The sequence below is a fragment of the Frieseomelitta varia genome, unplaced genomic scaffold, assembly GCF_011392965.1.
Source record: "Frieseomelitta varia isolate USP_RPSP 00005682 unplaced genomic scaffold, Fvar_1.2 scaffold_337, whole genome shotgun sequence".
In the NCBI taxonomy this organism is placed as follows: Eukaryota; Metazoa; Arthropoda; class Insecta; order Hymenoptera; family Apidae; genus Frieseomelitta; species Frieseomelitta varia.
The window spans coordinates 96,647-115,424 of NW_025110076.1; the positions used below are offsets into that span (position 1 = coordinate 96,647).

Sequence of the window (18,778 nt, forward strand, 5' to 3'; positions counted from 1 at the left end):
GGATGCAGTAGGAGAAAGTGAAACACTCGGAAATACAAAGTAAAGAGCCTCCTGATGATTTGGACTTCATACAATCGTGCTGGTCGGATATTGCACGTGCGGTCGTTGAAGTCTCCACGCTTCTGCTTCGTCCTCGCATTGAAATTTCTCGAAGACATTTCTTTCTGGAAGTGAACGAGTAATACGATATTAGTATAAATCAACCAGTTGATCAAATTTCGCTTGCAAATATTATTGAAGTCGTACAAAGATATTTGCATGAAAGTAAATTCGACACTGTCTAGATTTTTTTCGTTTCCCTGTTTTAAGCAACAATTTAAAAAATTAGAGTACTTAAAAAAATGATAATACAAACAAGAATGATAATTCCATGCAAATGAATGCAAGGTGATCAAGTAAAGAGTGTGACAAGAGGGAAAAAAGATTGAACGTTAAGAAACGGCTGAAGAAGAGAACGCAAAGAGGTAGGAGGGAGGGGCAAAGGATAGAGGACGTGGAGGTAGAGGAAGAACAAGAAGTGAAAACATTTAAACGAAGAAGGCCTTCATATTATTGCTATGGGAGGAGGACCTGTGCTGCGAGAGAGGCGGGAACATGCCTAACGATTTGAATACCAAATCACTGCTCTTGTGCAATTCCTTTACCTTTTTTATTCCCTCCCAGTCCCTACGACCTCTTCACATCTACCTGCGTGCCTCGCGTATTTTTAGGCATGACACGCTTTCTTTGTGTCGTCCGGTCTGGAGCACTGTCGCAAAAAGAGCTCCGTTGAAAAAATTGCGTATGCAAGATTGACGTCTTTTAAAGGCTGCATTGCATATAAAAAGAGATAATTGGTATAGTGATCAAACGTTAGAAAAAGAAGATATACTAAAAAGTTATTTCCATGAAAAATCGGTTTATAAAATATAATATATGTGGAAAAGTACATAAAAAAAAAAAAAAAATGCACGTAGCAAGATACAAAATGACGATGTGATGTTTGTTTCTACGAGGCAGAGTAACTTGATTTAGCCTCTCCTAGGCTTTGTCTGTATATAAGGAACAGAGACATAGCCTAGAATAGGTTAGGTCAGGGCTCGTTCAACATGATTATCTTCGTACTACTTCTTGTGTTAAGGAGACACACCCAAGGTCAAGCTCAAGGTCAAAAATCGGCCGGAAATATCAAAGGAACATTGCAGGTATAGCCAGTATTTCTTTAAATATTTGCATCTACTATATCAACAATGACTCTCTTAGTTTCTAACTAATAACTCAAAGTATAGATTATTGTCCTGAATTATTCGTCTGTTTTAATTATAAAAGTAATTAATTTTACCTTATTAAGTAGTCATGGTATGCAATAGCATCTATGTGTTCTAATAATCCTCCATGTTTGTTTTATGGGAAAATTAAAAAAGTTGTTATTTAAAATTGGTCGATAAATAATTTTCTTCAAAACTTACTGTCGATAAAGAAGAAACTGTTCTTTATACCGACACATTAATCCTCTTTTATCTATTAAATTATAAATTAATTGATAATCTTTGATTGAACATTTATTGAACATTTCTTTTTAATAAAATATAAAGTTATAAAACTGTCGAAATTCTATTTCTTTTTCAATTAGTAGATTAACTTAAGGAACTATATATGTATATACCTAGCTGTATGTATATAATCAGCTGTATGTATAATCAGTGACAAATTTGTACTTTTTTATATGTCGTTCTTGAAGTTCAAATAACGTGAAGAAAAAATGTTGCCACTGTAATATAACTAAGATCACAAATTAATCTTGTTAATGTTTTTTCTTGCAAATAAAAATTTGATTGATTTATGTTTCGGACATTCAAACACTATCGCCGCGTAGTGGTAGAAAGATAGAACTAATATTTTCATGATGAAATTGAAAAATTAAATTCATCGATTTAGAAGTCAAATGTTTTGACATTTCGACAACTAAATTAAATTTTTAATTCCGAGGAACTTTCTCTGCATAATTGCATTTTGATATTCCGCAGAATTAATTAATCGCATCAATCAAGTGTGAATTATGATGACGCTATCTATCGGTAAAATACTGATACTAATCAGCGCCAAAGTTAAATAAATTGAAAAATATTAATTTTGATTAATATTAATTATAATTAACATCTGAGATAATATCGTATATTGCCTTGTTTATTAATAGCAGAAAATATATAATTTATTGATATGTATTTAAATATACACACAAAAAAAAATAAAGAAATTTATGATTTTTATTTCAAACGATTAGTTTCACTGTTTCACCGCTACGTGGTGATAGTTTTTCACAACCGGTCAAATTTTCATTTATGAAAGAACCAATTGCAAGAATTAATTTGTGAAGCTTTAAAATTGTCTTCTTAATTAGATCCTAGGCTTTCTTTCTCTGTCTCGTTTAATCTACGAAATACGTGAATAAAAATTTATAAATTCTACTGAATACATCAAAGCATTTGCTCAAGTAATACAGCTTCCCATGAACTACGTTCAAATTGTAAAATAAAATTGAAGGTTGGAAAATAATCGAAAGCATCAGCTTTGGAAAGCATATTAATCGGGTAAGCTTTAATTTCTCAATAACTTTTATAATCTAGAATCGATTAAAAAATTAAAAAAGAAGAATTTTTGCATTCACGAAGCAATTGCATAATAAATATGATTGAAAAAATTAATAAACTTATTTGTCTCATTCGTCTAATCTTTCATTTATTTAATAATAATATAATAAAAGAAATTCTTTTTACTTTAGGATATAAATAAGAGGTGTTGACACATATTATATCGACAATAAATTCTTTCTGACCGCTTCAAATATATTTTTTACTAACTTAAAAAGCTGAGCGAATACAGTATATCACGAATTTGAATGTCCCTGCTACTTTTGAATGTTGCGATCAATTGTAGTAGAATTACACTGGAATAAAGGACATACATGGTACATATATATATATATATATATATATATATATATATATATAGTACATACAATATATATATATATATAGTATTCAATTCGGCTTTCGAATTGCGACTGCTCGTAATGATTCGACAAATACTTCATTTATGCGTTATTATTTTACTTTAAACAATCTTAAACGATTCTATTATAAATGATTCTAAAAAAGAATATTGAAGTTCTCTTAAAACTTCATGTCTTTTTTTTTTATGATATACAAGTTGTGTCGATTTGAGAGATTGAATTCAATAATTGAATCGACTGAGCCATACATGACATTGATAACAATGATAATTATTATGACAGTTAATATTACAATTTACTACATATTGCCATAAAATTTGCAAGAGCATGTAGATTTTTCCTTACAAATTATATACAAATTTCCATCGTAAAATGAGTGTTCTAAAAGTATTGCAAGATAAATATATATGTACTTAAAGCTATAATTGCGACTGTTTCAACAATTGTTTTTTTTTTTTACGTATACATATATTGCTGTAATACCAATTAACCAATTCATCATCCGCATACGTATCTTATACGAAGCATCCGAGTTATCCTATTCTTTTACATTCTGCTCCTTTGGGTCCCTCAAAAAAAAGCTATTTAAAAAATCGCAGCCATTGTCACCTTTCGAAAAAACGAAGCTCTCAGAAATTGTTTAGAAAATCATGCAAATGGTCTTTTCGATTTTTAAAACGTCGAAGTTTTTTCGTATACAAAAAAGTTAAAGTACTAAATTTTTTCGTACGAAGAAAAGAAAACATTACTTCTGTTATTGTAATGTAGTATCGAAAACGAATAAATTTTTAATGCAATTGTTCGAATGTTTAAGGGAGAAGTTACTTCATTATTCCGAGTCTATCTTATAATTAACAGTCTCTAATAAATCGACTGAATGTTCTACGTGAGTGTTCGAACGAATGTTCTACACGCGTAATACTCTTGCTACTTTTTTCAAATTAATATTCCTTAATGATTCAATGTATTAGCAAATAGTATTGTAGTTTACTTTTTTTTAAGTACTGGTTGCATAGTTTGATGAATATTATCTTTCATTCACAGAAATGACCGAAACTTTTCACATGTGACTAACAAACCAATTATGAAAACATTAATAAGTTATTCAAAACAAACATACATGCATTGAAAACGCTATACATAAATATTGTAATTTAGAACATTTTAGTTTTAAAAAGTGAAAATAAAAATTGCAATTACTAATCAAGTGCTTACGATATTAAATTATCATAGAAATTACTTGGTAGAAAGCGCAACCAGAATTAAGTTCTTTCTATCACTGGACGACATACTCGTGTCTTTCTAATTAATTAAATATTACATATTTAAAAATTTAAAAAAAAACAGTCTCTGTTATAAAAACAAGCAAAAGCTACGGTGATTATCAACTGATCCTTATTTTCAGTCCATATAAAATAAAACAAAGAGATAAATATCTAGTTTAAAATATATTACTGAATACATAACATTATTATGTATCAATGACATGATATTCTTTCTGCATAATATAATCCAATATTTCAAGAGTTGAATATCTGACTAATTATTTTTTCATGAAACCAGTGCACAATATAACAAAACGAAAACATTCGTCTATATTCGTGCAATTGTTCTTCAGGATAAAAATAAAATAATTATACTTAACAATATAACATTGCACTAAATATCACTCGAGTAATTTTCACGAGTATTTTTCATGTTAAAATATAATCTAACATAATTACATTGTTCGATCCGCTGATAATCAATCCGTATACTGATAATTAATTATATTCGCTAAACAAAAGATCCTCAACTTTTAGTGACTATTTAGTAGTTTTCTTGTATACCGCTATTTTACCGATTTGATTCATCGTTTCCTGGTACATAATTCTACATACGTTTAGTCGATAGTCTAATTAAAGCCTACGAATCTAAAGTGCTCGTTCATAAGTGATATGTCGATTAAAATATATTATCTACGGGCGACGATGAATTTGATAGTATAGTAGTACAATTTAATCACGTGGAAATCCGTGTGCTGACAATTTGCTTTTTTTTTTTTAATAAAAACTTCGTTGGAGACCTTTTATGATAATCTATTAACTATGATGTTATATGGTCCCAAAATCAAAGAAGTTACAAAAATTTAATTCTGCGAGTACAAGTCTATCATGTCAAGCAAAACAAGAAAATTAATTTATTCTTGTAATTATTCTTGTCTTGCAATGCCAGCACAGGCTTACATCATTGTCAAATTTACAAATACAGTTTGCGGAAGTAGGAACGAGCAGCAGTTCTTTTAGACACTAAAATCATCACGTGGTTGCCTCGTGATAAAAAATAGGGTTATTATACGAAAACTTGTGCGAACAATAAAATTTCAACACGCGCACGTTTCTACTTCTTGTTAAATGGCGCTAATCGTAACGCTTGATTCATAACATTAACATCATTTTTTTCTTTTTTTGTATTTTTAAATTACATACCAACAATTTGATATGAAAAATTCACTAACCATGATGGGACGTAGATTTTTATGTGATTAAGTTTGCCAACAGCAGTTTTGTCTTTATCTCACTAATAAACTTCCTTAAATACTTAGTAATGTATTTTAAGTTTCAATAAGACTGAGATATGTCGATAATCATATCGTAAAACTTACTTTACGTTCTTATTGCCTAAAAATAGTCATCCGTTCTGAGGAACCAATGTATTTTTCAACTTTGGCATGTCGTCACGGCCTCTTTCCCGCGATGACAATAAAATTCTAGCCAAGTATTTCCAAAATGCAATTAGTAATCTTTACAATTATGATGGTAATTAAGTTTACATTCATTATTTTGTAGAAAATAATGTGATCTACATCGTTTACAAGTGTTAGAAAGTTCGACGTATTTCCTTTCTTTATAGTTCATTCGTATTTTGTAAGCTTAAAGTTGATTAAAAGTTGACTAGAGGCGATAATCTCTCGAATTTATAATAAATGAAGCTAAGCTTCTATCTCTCGAGTTCCAAGTCTTCAGTTTGAGAGAATTTAAGATTCGAACGGCAGCATTTACATGAGTTACATGGATAATGCCTCTTAGCCGAGTCTAGCGTCTAAAGTGAATGTAAGCTAGTTGATCGTTAAAAAGCAAAAGTACCGAATAATGTCTTTGCTTGCTCAATTACCTTCCTTTCACTGTAGAAAGAGTTTATTATTACTCGATTCGAGGTTTCTTATCTATCTCCTTAAGATATATATGTATATGTATACATATATATTTAATTTCTCAAATGGCAAAAGCGTATGTAGCAATCGTAAATATAAAAATTTCCATGATACTGTCCTTGGCAAACTTTCTCAATCGAATTACTTAGAATGTAGTAATTTTGGAATCATGCATAATCTCTCTAGTCTAACTATAAACAAAAGAAAAGTCTATGCACTATGAACAATAACATTCCATATTTTTCTATCCTGAATATTCATATGCAATTTTAATAAGCAAAATTTTTTAGTGTTCAATTTTCTAGTTATATGTTGACGCATCAGTGTGGATGACAACTTTTAATCTTAACATCCATCAAAATTGACACATTTCGTGGCTATTGCCCTATTAAAATAGCTTTATAAACATTTGCGTATTTTATGATTTTTTTTTTTAAGTTTTATAATGGCTTGAAGTTAGATGGAGTGAAATTTCGGAGTACAAGTATTACATGAGGTTTCGTGTAATATGAGTCAAATATTAATTCTTCACACGTCCTTTGTCTTTTCTTTTTTTTTCCTAAGATCTTTCTGTTATAACAATGGCCTTCGTCAGCGTTTAAAACACGTTTATTAAAATCTTGTAGAAAGTCCATATCCTAGCGTACGAGACGGCTTCTCTGTAACCTCTGTGCGCTTTAAATAATCAAATTTTTATGTAAACCACGATTTATCGTTCTATTTACTAGTTTAGGATATGTCACTTTGTACGAAGTCACACTTCAAAAGAAGAATATTGGTTGTTAAATTTGCAAATTTTAAAATTTGCACTTGTCTAAAACACTTCACTTTACATAATTTTCGTTTAAACATTTCTAGTTGAAACCGAAGTTTCAGATTTCATAACGTAACATGAGATCTTTCATATCGTCTGAGAATATTGAATAAAAATATTAGGTCAATCCACAAGTGACTCATTAAAATATAAATTAAAAATGTCTTTTGCATGACATTTGCATTTTTTACCACTTACTTGCGATTCTTACAAGAAAACTGTATGTGTATGAGGCAATTTGAATGTTGCAACACTAGCTACTAACAAGGGTAATGCAGTTAACAGTGCAGGCGCAACTAGAGGTGCGCCAACTAAGGTTTTGTAAGTTGTAGTTCCTATTAAACCACATAACCTTATAACGCCTGCTACAAAACCGAAACCAGTACACCTATAAATTCGATATATTTTATTAGTTTTTTCTTTTTAACAAAATAATAATCAAAATCAAATTTACCTTAAATGAGTAGGGAAGCTCTCAACTGTAACCAAGGTAAGAGACGTCCAAGCAATAGCAAAAACTGCTATAAAACCACCTTCGAAGCCAAGTACAGCAGAACTATTTGTGTCGACCAGAATTAAACACAGAGCAGTTATTGACGAGAAAAACAAAGAAATACCAATCACTTTTGGCCGTTGCAGCACGGCGAGTGCTAATCCTGCTAAAGCAGCAGCAGGCACAAATGCCAATTGAGCAACAAGATGACCATGTAATGCTTCTTCTATGTAAATATTATAATCCAAATCGAGAGTCGGACACGGTCCACTTAAACTTAACTCTGTATTATTTTGCAACTTACATCTCGTGAAGACTTGTGCGGATAGATCTGTATCTACAAATCTAAAAGTCAGAAACAATCATGTATTTTATATGAAAAAGAAGCATCGTTGTTGAATATTAATATTTTAAATACATACTTCGAATGCATAATAACACTATCTGTAAAATGAGTTTTACTAGACTTTATGTTACTGAATTCTACAGATCGAAAAGTACAATTATCGAAATCTACGTGACTGAATACCATTTTAGTGAATCTGAAACAAATGTTCATATTCAGTTCAGTTCAGTATTATTTCACATATTTTTTGCTACATCTACTTACTTGCAGTTTAAAAATATCGAATCTTTATATTGACAATTTTCCAAAGAACCGTTGAATGTTTGCCCGTTGTATTCTTCTCCAGAAATCAATTTAGTATGAGTTTTATATTCCGTAGCACGTAAAAGTTTGAGATATTCAGGACACCACACCATAAGGCCATATAATCTGAATGTAAAATAATATAGTATCACAAGATATTAAGAGAAGATAAGAACGTATATAATGAAAATACATACCCAAATGATACAGTTGACCAAATAATTATAAGCACGACCGTGACGCGCAAATGAGGCGATATAAATAATTCCAAGAAGGAATTCCAAAACTAGAAATTTAATAAAAATTAAATATTTATTAGTTTTTGAAGACATAAGATAAAAAAAAATTCATACCATTTCAATAGAATAAATAATGTCAGCCAAAACACTAGTATGATTAGTAGGAGATGGAGGTGCCAAACCACGAGGCCTTTTGGTTGGAAGCTCTAATTCAGAAAGTTGATATTGTGCACCTGTTGCACCTTTCCGTGAATTATTCTTTTTGTATATTTTCTAAAAAAATATATTAATTTTTTATATTTTTAATTTTAAAAATAAAATCATTTTTCATTTTCTCAAGCATAGATATCAAAAAATACCTGATAAACCATCATTGCTTCTACATCTCTGCCTGCCTCTACCAAATATCTTGGACTTTCTGGTAGAAAAATGAGTCCAACAGTGGAGCATAATGCAGGTAACCAACAAAGTAAAAGGAAGCGGTGCCAAGCACTGAAATGTTCTTTGTTTTCAAGGACCACCATCTCTCCAGTTGTAGGAACCACCACCCACGCTAGAAGAGCTGCATATACGCCTCCCAGTGCTCCTGCTGCTACTAACAAACCAATCCATCTGCTCCTGCTTAATCTTGGACAACATTCTGCGAGATATGCAAATGCTAATGGTAAAGATCCTCCTACTCTGTAGTGAAATAAAATAAATAATTCATATCAAATGAGCTTATAGTACTAAAATATAAAAAAGAAAAAACAAAAAACAACATTTCTTACCCAATTGCAGAACAAAATCTAGCACACATGAATGTTCCATATGTTGGCATGAAAGTAGCTACACCACTAAATAAAGCATGAACAGACATTGCAGACAATAAAGATCTGCGTCTACCAATCCTGTCTCCTAAGCCACCCCAAAACAATCCTCCTAATGCAAGACCCATTAAAGTAATATTGCCTAAAATAGAAACACATAAGAATTAAGAACAGAAATATCTAAGAGGTAGTACATTACAAGAAGTAATGAAATAAAAACTAACTGAGCCATCCTTTTTCATTGTCCTCGATGCACAGTTCAACCTCTGCACTTGGCAAAATGTATGGTACAACAAAAAATTCAACAGTATCTGCTGCAAGACTCAAGCCAGTGCAAAGAGCAGCCAATACTTGAAAATAACCAACACCAGCCTGAAAAATAATTAACAGATTAATATAATTTGATATACAACGATGACATATGGCAGAAATATTCCAAATAATATACAGTAAATAGTAAGTTATTCGTATTATTGTTTATTAAATTCATCTGGATAATAGCATATAGATTTGTATAGTTATAATTGATAAAAATACAAGTGTAACCTCCAAATAAATTATAGGAAACAAATGTATTTACTGGGAAATCATCCAGATAGCCCGGTATCTCTCTCGATTCGTATTTTGTCTTAACAATCGATTCATCTAAAACTTCGTCCATGTTGGACGAACCACTATAGGAAATTTCAAACACCGGCAGTGAAAAGCTAATTAAATAGTTGAAGAAAATAACTTGGCCAAAAAGGACGCCATTTGCTGTAGGTTATGTTTTTGTTGTTCGATTAACCAAAGTTCAACATTTAATTTCGATGTGTCGAAAAAGATGCAGCAGCCAATGTAAATAGAGATTTCAAATATGTATAAGCTCATTGGCCCGCGGCTATGCTCTGTGCTTCAGAAAAGGACGTTAAGAAAAGGATCGACAATCGATACTTCGATACATTTCGATAATCGCCATTTGCTTGCGATTGTCGTTTAAATTTTAGTTACTCGAGAACTTCCGGAACGGTGTGCGTGTCGGTAATGAAATCTTTCCGAATTTCGCGACTTTTTCTTAATTTCGTTGCTTGGAATATTAGTGAAAGTGCTCAATATTGTCGTATACGTGAAGTGAAGTTTGAATACAGTAATAATTCAACCCCGTGTAAGTAAAATTACATCAAATATTTCTTATTGAAAGTGGACACTCTAACATTGTGAACCAGCGTCACTATATATCTATCATGGACGATTCTTTTTGCTCAAAATGGCTATAAAACGAGAATTTGCTAAGAAATTTTATGATCGTATCCAATAATAGAGTCGATATTAAATTCCAACATAGACAGTATTAATCCTTCGGCGACGAATTTATACAAATAGCAATAATATTTACGAGTATCACAGACTCAACACCAGAGGGTTAATTTAACGGTTTTTTGTTTCAACAAGCAAAATGAGTTGTGACGTCACGAGTCTAACTTCCTGATAAAATTGAAACGGAAGTACGTCCATCATGGAAAATAACTTAACGGTTAACTTAAAAGTAAAAATAATATAAAAATAATAAAAATAAAAATAACGTAAAAATAATAAAAAGATAATGATAATAAAGATAAAAATGATGAAAAGGATGAAGTTCACAACGGTTGCAACGCACACAGCATTCGATTGGAAAACTAAACTTGGAAGTAATCTAAACGGCGAGAGGCAAAGATACCTGACTGATAGCCTCCTCGTGAAATTGTGCTAAAAGTGTCGCATCGGCGGTCGAGTCAATGAGATCGTGCTCAGCGGAATCGGCTGAGGCCGCGTTTGCACCTGCCGCGTTCGCGTTCGTCGGTTGAGTTGTCATTTCTTCGGTGTATAATCCTCCTCTAATGGTCAGTGAGCGTTCTCCAGTTGCGGATACCGCACCACCGCTGGAAGATGCGGGACCACCCCCGCTACCAACGAGCCACTGGCTTTCCTCCTCCGACGAGGGACTCCTCGCACTGCCACAAACCATCTGCAACATCGTACGAACGTAAGAACTTATTATATACTTATTATTTATGAGTAGATTGCGGATTTTCATACAACCGTAAGAAACTTGAAGATACAAAAATACGTAATAGCATAAAATACGCATAACGCAAAATATCCGAAATATGGCACTTTTTATATAATATTCAATCAGTAAAACAAATTTCTGACTAGGTTTTAATTCTATCTATGAATATATGAATTATGATATGAAATTTAATATATACAAACATGATATAAAATATCCAAAATATAATGTTATTTATAATATTTATAATTAGACTACTCTTTTAATTGTATCTATGAAAATATGAATTTGTATAAAAATCCGCACTCTATTTATTACACATTTATTTTTTCTACAGGTTGTTTTTCTATTACATTTAAAATTTTAAATGTTAATTAGCTATTACTAGACTGTGAATATTACATTACTGATGAAATGGTCAAATTTCTAATGAAAGTTTTTTTGAAAAGAGCGCTGATCAAGAACATTATTTAATTAATAACATTAATTCAATACATTTTCAAAAAAAATATAATTATTACTGTTCTTGATGTTCGTATTTTTTAAATATAATTTTAACACGTAGCTTCTCTCTTTTCATCTCTTCTCTCAATAATCCGTATTAATATTACGAGCAACTTTTATCGAAGTTTCAAATTGCGATAATCTCTGTAGTATACATAGAATCTACCTTTTTATAATACAATAATTCATAAAATACCAATCTCATAAAAATTACTAAATTTTAAATTATTCATACAATTGTAAAATCGGTTATTTCATATATAACAATTTGATTTTCTTTTGCAAATTATTATAATAATATAAAATTAATTAATTAATTATTATAAATATAATTAACGGAATGAAGTCTATCCAAATTTATTTTATCTATGTACAATAGATAAAATAGATAAATTTACTCACAAGTACCACAGTATTCACAGTCTAACGATTGCTATTAACATTAGATTTATTACTTATACTATAAAAGATATTACTATGATAAGATATACTATGTACTATATTATAATATATATAAAAGATATACTATGTACTATATTATACTTATACAATGAAAAGTTCACTGCTATAAATATATATTAAGGAACCTATTGATAAAGTACAAATTGAATGTTTTTCTCTGCTTGAGTAATACATAGTTTTAATATTTTGTTACAAACACACTGTAACAAGTTATATTCTTTTCTTGGTTGAGATAGAGAAAAATATTATATAGAAAAGATGAATTGTGCGTGTACCTATGACTACATAGTCATTGTTATCTTCCTTGCGCAAATGTAATTTCATTTTTCTAAATGAAATTTTTTTTTTTTTTTGTTTTATACATCAAATTCTCTCATCATTTTACATAAAAAAAGTATTAAAATGACATAATCAATAATTGATGAATTTAAACACTATCTTGCAGATAGTTGCAGAACATGAAAAATTAGTATCAAGAGTAGTATAATACATAATGTCTTTGCTTATCTTTTACGAAACAAGTTTTACAAAATTGAAATATCTTTCAAACTAGTCATTCCTGTATCATATGACAGTAATATCTTTTTTATGCGAAATAACGAAAGAATATACATATATAAAAAGAGAAATGCTTTCATTCATAATGCACATGCATTATTGTACTTTGCTTTTGCTTTTCATGTACAACAGTCTATCTTGAAGCATTCGTGTTTTTCATCTAATATCTTTTTCTAACTTCAAAGAAAAAAAAATATAGATTGTTACAATTGCGCGAATTACCCTGTATATCGAACATAAGGAAACACATTTATTCATATACTTCGTATAAAGTCACGAAAAATCTACGTTGCATTGTGTAAATTTGTAAAATTTCTACGAGAAAGATAATTCAGATTTAAAGTTGTCGTCATTTACTGACGCAAAAAAAGCTTGTCGAAAGACGTTAGAAATATCTTATTTGCACATAATATTCATCTTGCGTCAACCGATGACTACGTCATCAAAAGTTGCATCGGAGCGTGCATTTTTCGTAGGCATTTATTATCTCGGTTAGACGAGTTCGAAACGTGTCATCAAACACACACGTCGGCACGCTAATTTATCGATTCGCGTTCAGACTCATACAAGTCCGATCATACACTGCCTATGAATATACAGTCCGCACGTATGTAGCTTTATTTAACTTACACACAACTACACGTGTCAACCTTGCGTCAACGTCGACGAGGTGGGCATTGTTAACTATAACGGAAAGTCTACGTTTCCGCAACCTTTTGTATCTCTTCTTTTGACATTTTTCTCACTTTTTCCCCTATCACTTCTTTTCCCCCTCCCCGCCCCTCTAGCACGGCGATGTGCCTCTACTCCCACGCGTTTACGCTTCGCCTTTTTCTATTTTTCATTCATTTCTCTCTGGTCGATGGATGATTAATTGATAGAAACGAAAAAAAGAGGGAAAATATTCGAGGGAGGGAAATTTGCCAGCTATATATTGACGTAAATCGAATATCAATATATGGTAGATACTATTGACTTTGCTGCGATTGAAAGGTTTAAAAGAAAAATGATACAAAGCGATGAAATTCTGAAATTTTGAACAATTAACCTGCTAATTGTGTAGCTAAAATTAAAAGACGACGAGTATAGTCACAAACACAGAATAATTTTCGAAAATTATTTCGTGTATTCATGTATTTCATGTCTAGATATATTTATACATTTTTTAAATATTTTATTCAAAAATTCATGGATATAACTGACAAGTTTTAGATGTTGTCATTTTCTTATTAAAAGAATACCGGAAACATCAATTACGCGAATAAAATGATAAATTGAAAGTTTAATCTGCTCCTTTAATAATTGCCAAAAAACTATTATTGAACTGTTGTGCAATTATTGAGCAACAAAACAAATATCCTAAATATTCTATTTCAAGAAATTGGGATCTTATACGATTTATCGTGCGCAGTTTTTCTTAAGTAGTGTTTAGAATTTTCTTTCGATTTACGAATATTTAATTTTTCGAGTTAATTTTTTAATTTTCTCTAAAATTTTAATCCAAGTAGGAAAACGTAATGTTCCTTTTCTTCACATGACGAATTACGGGATGCCTTAAATTAAATCAAATAATAATAACAATAAATTATAAATAATTAAATTGAATTATGGTAACAATATATAATCAAACATTGTCTCGTACAATTAGATGATTTAGACATTAAAAGATTCTGCACAATTTGAAAAAGAAATTATCATAGCATTACAAATATGTACTTTATTTCGTTAACCCGGGATTACCCACCTGGGGGTCTAGCGCAGGTACATCCCGGCGACTAGACCCTCACGTGGGTAGTCCCGGGTTAAAAGAAAAAAAATACTGATCCAAATATCTTTGGAATTGTCTTTCACAACTACGGTATTGAAATCAAACTTCGATAATGTGAATTAATTGAGAAACAAGGAACATTACAAATCTCGACTTTAATCGAAAAAGATTTATCCTTAACAAAATCTATACATGTACATCGACACATGCATACCAAAGCATATTGTCAGACACGCTCTCGTACAAACGTAATAAATTCATTAAAAAATCCTCTAAATAAACACGGATCTTACCTGTCGTTTCCTGAATTTATAACGTTCATGAAAAAAAATATGCTACATTTATATCACTTTTCTGGCGCGCAATTATTTTTAGTGGTTCCAAGAATTGCGATAGTTAAAACGCATGTATGTATGTATATACATATATGTATTTGATCGCCTATAACTTTCATCCCTGAAACTTGCTCAGGACATAAATGTATAATTTTCGTTGATCGCGCGTGCTATATCGTGTTCGGACATCGAATGTGCACAGTGGATAAAGTAGTCACGTAATAAACGTCAACGGAGTATCATACACACGATATTTGTTCGTTTTTCCTATACTCGATATTTGTTCATTCTCATTGATCGTTTGATCTATGAGATAATAGCGACTCTTTGAATCATCATGCCGTTTGATAACGCGTATTTCACGCTTATTATTAAATATTTAGCAAGATACAATTATTATTAGAAAAATATTCTTGTTGTGAAATTTCAAACAACATAAGCAGTCGATGCAGTAGGAAGTTGACGAACACTCGGATTACGAAATATTCAAGAAAGACAAATATTTGTGAACACTTTCGTGATAAAACAGGCTGTATCTACGCGCACGTACATCCAATTTACACGCCGTGTACGAATTGCATAAAAACGAATCAGACGCGAGAATCTCAAACAAATTGAAAAATAAAATTCCCCGGTTAATCCTTTTGCGCGTATCCGACGTTTGTGCTTTAATGAATTATTAATCAATTGTACGCGTTTGCTTTCGGTAGAATTTGTTTGGAATTTTCTTCTTTGCTTAAATCATTTGAAACAGTAATTCTTTGAAACAGTAACAGTAGGCTATTAATTACTAATCAACTAAATGATAAACGCTCGAACGAATGTGTTTATACTATTTAATAATTAGTAAATAACTCTCCTCGTAGGCTATTAACATTAATTAACTGAATGATACACGTATTTATCTTTCTTAAAAATACATTACACCTTCTTCGAACAACATATGATATTAATATAAATATGATATAAAACACTCCAGAAAATGATTAGACTTGAAAAGCAATCCTAAAAGGATTAAACCCAAACCAAGGATCTCCTCCACGAAAACCGCCCGAAAAGAAATATATTTCTACGCTGTTTTAATTACTATATACACTTCCTTTGGAAGATTATCAGACTAGAAACACTCACTCGTGAAAGAGTTAAGGTACGTTAAATGAATCACACGATCTCCTTACCGATATCAATAACAAAAGGACGGAGAAGCTCACATCTCCTGTTCGTCTTTATTCTTTTTTAAATCCCTAGATTAGATCACATGCTCCTTGTAATGCGACGCGTACACTTATAAACGCGTGTATTTTCTGATAAAATTGATTATCCTCGTCGAAATGTCTCCGTACACGAATCGCAACTAGGTAGGATCGTCTGTTACGATGACGATGACGATTACGCGAGTATTGTATCGGCGTCCGACAGATAGGAAATAGAAGCCACACGTGTTCGATTGGCAACGTATTACAATCCGCACTCGTTGAATTTCTGTAGCGCTTGTGACGCATAACAGAAAATTTCGCGACAGACCCGCCGTGTATATGTACGCGTCGTGCGATCCGGTCTCTCACTAACTGCAACACCCTACCTCGGTTCGCTTTAATATTCGCGTGGAAAACGTCGACGTCCGTGCGCAACACAGATCACCAGTGATACGCATGGACTTAAATACCGCCGACGATAACTGTATTTAATTGGTGATTAGCGGTAATTAGCCAGATACAGTGAGTCACAAAATTTCTCGGACAAATTTAAAATAGTATGGAAATTGTAATTACAATTGGTCGCGAACTGGTAATTTTATCACATTGAATGTTACGTTCAAGTATGCTGATTCGCATTGCATTAGATTGACAGACATGATGTTTAACTATGCTGATATACGTTACCAGATAAAACTGATTTGTAAAGTAGAATAGAAGAGGTGCAGATGTAACGGAGTCACAAAATTAAAGTCTAAAATTGTGCGAAAATTACCGTTATGATTGTCGCAAATTGGTAATTATATCACTTTAAACGTTTAGTTTAAGTTTGATTGAAACGATATGAAATGTAGGCATAAAACTGATTTGCAAGATTGATCACAAAATCAATCGCACGCAAGTTTAAAATTGTATAAAAATTACTATTACGTCTGTTTCAAATAAATACAAATTATAATTATAATTATTATTATTAATTAATAATAATTATAATTATAGTAGATACATAAAATTCAAAATCTGATTGGAATAATGTCAAATGTAGGTTTGATAATTAGACATGTTGACATTTATGTATAGAATTAAATTGATTTGCAAAATGGAATATATAAAAGAGGCACAGCAGTGAGTATCATAAAATAAATTCAGATACTATTATGACTATCAGAAATCGGTAAATGCTCCACCAAAGATGTCAAATTTAAATTTAAATGAAACTTGAAGGGAAATGAAATTGATTTGCAAAATGGAGTAAAGTACGCGCAGATTAAAAATAATTATTTAAAGATGGAGCATATTTTAAACCTGATTGAAAATGTAGTTGAAAAGCCTGTATTATAAAATAGATAGAATTGATTGTTAAGAAGATTAATAACTTCTATTAAGCAATTTTGGAACGCATAAAAAAATGATCACAATAAGTTTCTCTCTTTGAAAATAGTAGTAATTTTTCAAGTTGCGATTTTGTTGGCTTAAAGTTCCACAAAAAAAAAAAAAGAAATATTTATAAGTATTGAAAGTTTTCATTATTTCCAACGCTTTTAATAATATCTTTGAACAATTTTTAACACACTATACGCGGTTCGAGGTCTGTGGACCTCTTGTCGTACATGTTTAAGCACGTACGTGAATTTCAATAGGAACGCGACTAAGTATGTGTGCTCGCATATTAAAATAACTCATTTCAATAGCGTGGCACTTTTTGCCGTATTACCTGGTTAATAGAAGATTTCCGCGAAACGTAACACCTTCCGCACGTTCGTTTTAACAGTTAGTTTTTCCATCACTTGATTTGCTGAGCGTGTCGTTCAACGACGATTAACACATTGGACCAGAAACATCGGTTGTCGATCGTCCGCTTATCAATTTCGCTTGGGATCAAACGAATTGTTCGATCGTCGATGATAGACGTGCAATTTCAATTAGGAAGCTGCTGTCGATGTTCTCCGGAGAAACTCTGACAACAGCTGTTTACCGCGTACACCGTAACATCACGCGTGAAACGTACGATTCCTCGTCATATTCTTATCACTTTGTAGCAGGATGCGTCCTAGGATCGGTTTGATAGCAAACGATCGTTAAAACGACACCAGTGCCCGAGTAGAGTTTCATTCAGTCGGGAAGTGGATCACTTGCACGACAGAATTCGACTGACCATAACTCAATTAAAATCTCGTGGTATTCGACTAACGTAGCATTGCCCCAGCCACTAATAGCTACCTCGAGCCGGCAATCCACCGAAAATGTCTTACACAGCAGGAAAATTCCTGTTAATCTGATCTTCTTAATTTACAATTAAAACACGTACACTTTTTATATTAGTCTTTCAGTTTGTTAGATAATCACGTTACACCTCCGAGTTTTTGCGCGCGGTGTTCATGTCTTAGAAATCAATGAAAGGGACGGTAAGTGGCTGATACGAGAACCCTCGAACCCTTTCTCGCAGTGATAGCTCCGTTTTGCAACTTCTTCAGATCTCCACGATCTCACATTTGTCGTCTGATATCTTGTTCGAATGATTTCGTGACGTTTGCATCTTGGTGTTACAAGTTTCTTCGATGCCCGTTGAAAACGAGCAACTTCGGTAACATTTCCATAGTATGAGGCAAACAACACTGCGCGTGTATCGATTGAGGAAACAACTACGAGCAGCTAGAATCACCTTCGCTCTATATAGCAAAAGCACCACTGTGCCTCCCCTCGGCCCTTGTTCAACATCAACTCGACGAGTGTT

The 18,778-nt window shown here is 31.9% G+C and overlaps 1 protein-coding gene and 1 long non-coding RNA gene across 8 annotated transcripts; one reads left to right on the forward strand and one right to left on the reverse strand.

Moving 5' to 3' along the window:
• The first annotated feature begins 743 nt into the window (after positions 1-743).
• LOC122530299 lies at positions 744-9,103 on the forward strand. 4 transcript variants are annotated; one of them, XR_006306956.1, is made up of 3 exons: positions 744-1,184; positions 8,721-8,837; positions 8,896-9,103. It is a non-coding gene; the product is annotated as an uncharacterized LOC122530299 (long non-coding RNA). The 4 variants fall into 4 exon arrangements; XR_006306955.1 differs by having other exon boundaries at positions 843-1,184; positions 8,726-8,837; XR_006306954.1 differs by lacking the exon at positions 744-1,184 and adding an exon at positions 2,283-2,570.
• Positions 2,816-18,672, reverse strand: LOC122530281 (synaptic vesicle glycoprotein 2B-like). 4 transcript variants are annotated; one of them, XM_043657101.1, is made up of 12 exons: positions 16,027-16,468; positions 10,889-11,176; positions 9,414-9,561; positions 9,151-9,331; positions 8,740-9,061; positions 8,495-8,653; positions 8,339-8,427; positions 8,103-8,267; positions 7,915-8,034; positions 7,454-7,837; positions 7,198-7,387; positions 2,816-7,095 (listed from the first exon to the last, which is right to left on the reverse strand). In XM_043657101.1, exons 2-11 carry the CDS (start codon positions 11,174-11,176, stop codon positions 7,207-7,209), a joined length of 2,037 nt encoding a protein of 678 aa, XP_043513036.1. In that variant the 5' UTR covers positions 16,027-16,468; the 3' UTR covers positions 2,816-7,095; positions 7,198-7,206. The 4 variants fall into 4 exon arrangements, with proteins under 4 accessions (XP_043513036.1, XP_043513035.1, XP_043513034.1 ...); XM_043657100.1 differs by lacking the exon at positions 16,027-16,468 and adding an exon at positions 17,759-18,672 and having other exon boundaries at positions 2,816-7,387; XM_043657099.1 differs by having other exon boundaries at positions 2,816-7,387; positions 16,027-16,467.
• Positions 18,673-18,778: the final 106 nt, after the last annotated feature.

What these genes read in the sequence shown, in the direction of transcription:
- LOC122530281 (XM_043657100.1), bottom strand. Translation starts at nt 11,176, where the DNA reads ATGGTTTGTGGCAGTGCGAGGAGTCCCTCGTCGGAGGAGGAAAGCCAG. An exon ending in AGATTTTGTTCTGCAATTGG is followed by an intron (nt 9,062 to 9,150) that starts GTAAGAAATGTT and finishes ATTTCACTACAG; the next exon opens with AGTAGGAGGATCTTTACCAT. An exon ending in AGTGTTATTATGCATTCGAA is followed by an intron (nt 7,838 to 7,914) that starts GTATGTATTTAA and finishes TCTGACTTTTAG; the next exon opens with ATTTGTAGATACAGATCTAT.